Source organism: Malurus melanocephalus, unplaced genomic scaffold (genome assembly GCF_030028575.1).
Source record: "Malurus melanocephalus ecotype Western Australia unplaced genomic scaffold, MMel_1.1 scaffold_617, whole genome shotgun sequence".
Lineage (NCBI taxonomy): Eukaryota > Metazoa > Chordata > Aves > Passeriformes > Maluridae > Malurus > Malurus melanocephalus.
Genome location: NW_026623849.1, coordinates 214,414 through 218,988, shown reverse-complemented (window position 1 = coordinate 218,988; position 4,575 = coordinate 214,414). Strand labels below are relative to the sequence as shown.

Genomic DNA, 4,575 nt, shown 5'->3' with positions numbered 1-4,575 from the left:
AAACCACCGAGCCCACACCCCCAGGACAGTGCCAGCAGAACCCCCAGCCCCTCCCCAGCCATCCCAGGCTGATTTCACACCGACAGGCAGGGAACAGCCAGGGCCCATGTGTGCTGAGGGGCTGGGAATATTCCCAGTGCCCGTGATGAAGGGTCTGCTGGAACCCYGTAATTGCAGAAGCCGTCTTAAATCGGTAACTTATAACTTGTGTATTAGGGCCCATGTGACCTAATAAAGAACATCTTTATCCAAGTATTACAGTTATTTATTGAACTTGAAAACAGCTCAAAACAACTTCTGTTTTCCATAATACTTCATATAAATTTTATCAGGCTAGCACATGAAGATGCTACATCTTGTTTTATAGTGTGTCCCTGGACAAGTTGCCATAGAATAATAAAAGACAATTTACAGCCAACAGCACACATATTCCAAACATACATACAAGAGATGAGTTTTGGCAGCACTTACAGTAACAATCCCAGAAGAATACATTCGTATTTGTTTTTTTTTTTTTTTCAAAGTGCCACTGCTTTTGAGAGGAGTCTGTTTCATTTGTGTTATATATCCCTGCTGTGTGAGAGTCCGAAGGCACTCGAAATTTGTCAGAAGAAAGGAACTGCAAGTGAAGCTGAGCATGGACAGAGAGCTTCTGGCTTTGCCAAATCATTGATTTCCACCCCCTGGCACACTGCTTAGCCTGGAAGCCTTTAAATTATAGAATTACAGAGCCATGGAATGGGCTGGGTTGGAAAGGACCTTAAAGGTCATCTCATCCCTTTCTTCCCAACGTTTTCTATTAGATAGATATATATCCACARAGAGGGAGAGAGAAATAACCACAGGATGCTGTGTCCTAGAGAAATGCAAAGCATAACCCACATTTGATTCCTAAATTGGCTCCAACACCTCTCAGGACTCACCTGGCTCTCCCCACCACGACTGTCTGTGCCCAGGGCTGCATGATCTCCATGAATGATCCATGGTCGAAGAACCCACTCAGCCACTGCCCYTTCTGATCTGAAGGGAAGGGAAAAATAGGAAATATCAGAGCAGGGAGGAGGGAGGGAAGAAAGAAAACAAGAGTATCAAAGCAGCAACTGAAACTTGCTTTAAAATGCCAACTGGAGAACATGGCACTGTCTTTTTATTTATTTAATTTGAAATAGATGACAATACAAGGGAACATTAGACAGCTGAGCATTTGTCTGCCTTCAGCCATCATGTCTTATTTCATTTCCTAGTCTGCATAAAGACAGCAATTTATCAGCAAAAGCATCATTTATTGTTAAACGATGGGGTTCGGAGAGCAGAGGGACTTCCCATGCTTTTAAATAAATAACTCTGCTTTTTTCAAGACTGCAAACATTTGTCAAAAGGCAGTAAAGTCATTAAAGGTGTTTTTCAAAACACCTATTTCTATTTTAAAACTTATCTCATATTCTTCTCCTGATCCTGCCTAGTCTTTCCTTGAAAGGGGAATGCTGAAGAAACCCAGGAACTAAATATGAAAATTTCAATGATATTTTAGAACCCAGAGTCAATCACAGAAATCACAACTCTCTGGGGGCTCCTGCTTTGTACTGGGGCTTTGGGAAGAAAAAAAAACCACCAAAAAAATCCCCCCAAAACCCCAAATCCCTCCCAGCTTCACCCCTTGGCACAGAGCTCCCRAGGAACTCTTTCCTCTGAACAAGCACCTCTGCTTCTGCAAACCCAAGTCCAAAACCAATTAAAAAGTGGAGATCCGAGCACGCTAACCTCTGCTGACTTAAACAGGATGGAGAGTGTTTTATCAAGCCCAAACTTGTAATTACTGTGTTCTACATTCCTTGCCTCCGTGGCCCCACTGTAAAATGTGACCATCCATTTCAAAATTATCTCTTTATCGCGAGCCCAAAGCTGATCGTTTAGATTCCGGCCTCGTGTCGGGCGTCAGTTTGAAGAATATCACGGCAATATCTCCTCTAATAAATGGCTTTAACTTTTCACCTAGGAGATATCTGCTTTAACTTATCACAGGGAATCATCTGCTTTCCTTAACGCTTCCACTAAATTAAAATCTGAAGTCACTCGATTTGGAAGCCGGCGTTTGCTGYGCCCAGACAGCTGGATGAATTGCTTGAGAGATGATGAAAAAATATTATCCAAAACCAGAAAACTTAGTTTATCACAAATCTCATTTTAGCCCCCCAAACTCATTAATAACAGCAGAAGTAATGGTCACCCGGTTTGCAGCTCGTACCTACACAACCCCAGTGGTGCCAACACAACAATTCCCAAAGATCTGCAGGAATGTTGTGATTCCTTTAACACACAAACCCTTTGTGGGTGGATTTCCCCCTAAATCCTAAAAAAAAAAATCTATAAAAATAACTATTCTAAGTAAATATATCACCTGTAAAAGTATTAATTGTAGGTGTCCTTGAGCACTCGGGATTTAGATGCTGCTTTTAGATATTACAGATTAAATAATATAATCTAGTAATATCATTATACAGAAATCTTTATATATTTATATTTTTATTTATATTTATATTTATATTTATACTTATATTTATATTTATATTTATATTTATATTTATATTTATATTCCAAAGCATGGAACTAATTATTTTATGGATTCTGGAATATGTTTGGAATGCAGATATGTAAAAGAAGAGGAGCTGCTGCATCTCCTGGCCATACTTGGATTGGGGCGTCCAGCCAGCATCCAGCGAGGGTCGTAGGGGGTCTTGGTGGGAACAAAATCGATGGTTCTGTCTATGGGATCCTTGGCTTTGAGCATGGGAACAGGGCTGTGAGTGTTCTAAATAAAAAAGAAAATTATTGAAGGATTTAGAGCTCCCTTTCCCAAAAAACTGCAAAGAAGAACAGGCACTGGCATCTTGGGCCCCTGCAGGCCCAGGAATTACCTTTGGCATGTAGGAAAGCCACTGCAGAATGGTGTAAACCCCTTCAAAGTCATCACAGACCGTGTCGTGGGTCACCCCGTTGTTGTGCATGATCTGGATCCCTCCCAGCTGGTTGTTGGAGGTGTAAACTTCCCGTCCCAGCACCTGGGGAAAGGAAAAAGGGAAAACCTCAGTGCAGGATGTGAGCAGGGTGTACACAAACCATCCCTGCATCACCTGGGCATGAAGGGGAGGCAGGAAACCTCCCAGAGCACACCTTCCCAAGGCCTGGGGGCAGGTAAGAGCTTCACTYTGCTGGGAATGGATAATGATCCCTAGGGAACAGAGGGCAGGGATGGATGGGACACTGGGAAGGGATTCTTGGCTGGGAGGGTGGGCAGGTCCTGGCATAGGGTACCCAGAGCAGCTGTGGCTGTCCCTGGATCCCTGGAGTGCCCAAGGCCAGGCTGGACAGGACTCAGAGCACCCTGGGATGGTGGGAGGTGTCCCTGCCATGGCAGGGGAGTGGGATGGGATCTTTCAGGCTCTTCCCAACCCAAACCATTCTGGATTCTACAATTCCCAAAGGGATGACACAGAGGGGAAACTGAGGCAGTTTTCCCACTTGCCCTTCCCCAAGCAGCAGCAGAGCCTGTGAGTGACCAAAGCCCCTGAGTGCTGAGCCCAGCTCAGCTCCCTAACCCCAAACTGCTCCATGAAAACTGCAGGGTGGACCCATATGAACCTCTAAAAACAGCTGTCTGGGGAGGCTGGGCAAGGCCAGGCAGAGCTCCTCACCCTCCTGCATAGCCCCAGCTGTGATCCCAGCCCTGGCAGCTCCACTCTTTGCTCATTCTGCTGCTGTCTGTTCCCATTTGCCCTCTCCCTGACTGATACACTGATCTCTCGGTCACTCGGCTTTCTGCTCCGCTGCCTCCATATTACTAATAACACCTCTGCCACGGCCAGTTTACCTCATGAAGGCAGGAGCACATCATTACAAAATAAACTCATAACTTTGACATTCTAGCAAATACACGCCGTTTGTTATTTTTATGGCTTGAGTCTTTCCAACAGACAGAGGACATTACACACCTGCTTCATTTGGATCTCCAAATCCCCCTCCGACAYGCACAGACAGCCTGGCCTCCCCCAAACACCCAGCACAGCTCGCTTTGGAGACACTGGAGCTGGCAGATGTCACTCAAGGTTTGTGTACAGAAGAACCCGAGGCACAGATGGTACAAAATCAGTCCCAAATATGGAATTCGGTGTGTGTTTTAGCACAGGGATGCTCCTGGGCCTCCCTTCTGAACTCAAACACCTTCCTCCTCCTCCTCTAACAAAATCAAAGCCACGGCAGAGAAGGCAGCAGCACAGATTTAGGTTCAAGGACAGGAAAAACCCAGGCCTCCAGATGCCAGGAACAAGCCTAGCTAAACGCTTCCCACAGAGGAAAATAAAAATAAAGAGGATTTAAACTGCCCCTCTCTGAACTAATGCAAACGCATGTACATGCAAAATGGGCTCTGCTCCTGCTTATCTGGAGACTCAGCTCAGCTTTAGCAGCGCTGACAGGCAATGAAACAGCCTAATATAGAGCCTGCTCTGCCCCGAGATCCTTTCCTGGAGATGGAGATAAACACAGAGCTCCTTCCCCGAGTGCTCCAGCCACAGCAGC

General features: G+C 45.3%; 1 protein-coding gene across 1 annotated transcript in view; it reads right to left on the bottom strand.

The window, feature by feature from the left end:
* The window catches only part of ACACA (acetyl-CoA carboxylase alpha), a 114,098-nt gene that overhangs the window by 23,162 nt on the left and 86,361 nt on the right, over window positions 1-4,575 (bottom strand). Inside the window, exons 46-48 of the mRNA XM_057383265.1 lie at window positions 2,916-3,059; window positions 2,689-2,809; window positions 924-1,020 (exon numbers count right to left, since the gene is read on the bottom strand). Coding sequence (XP_057239248.1) covers window positions 924-1,020; window positions 2,689-2,809; window positions 2,916-3,059 — 362 coding nt within the window. The remainder of the gene's footprint in view (window positions 1-923; window positions 1,021-2,688; window positions 2,810-2,915; window positions 3,060-4,575) is intronic.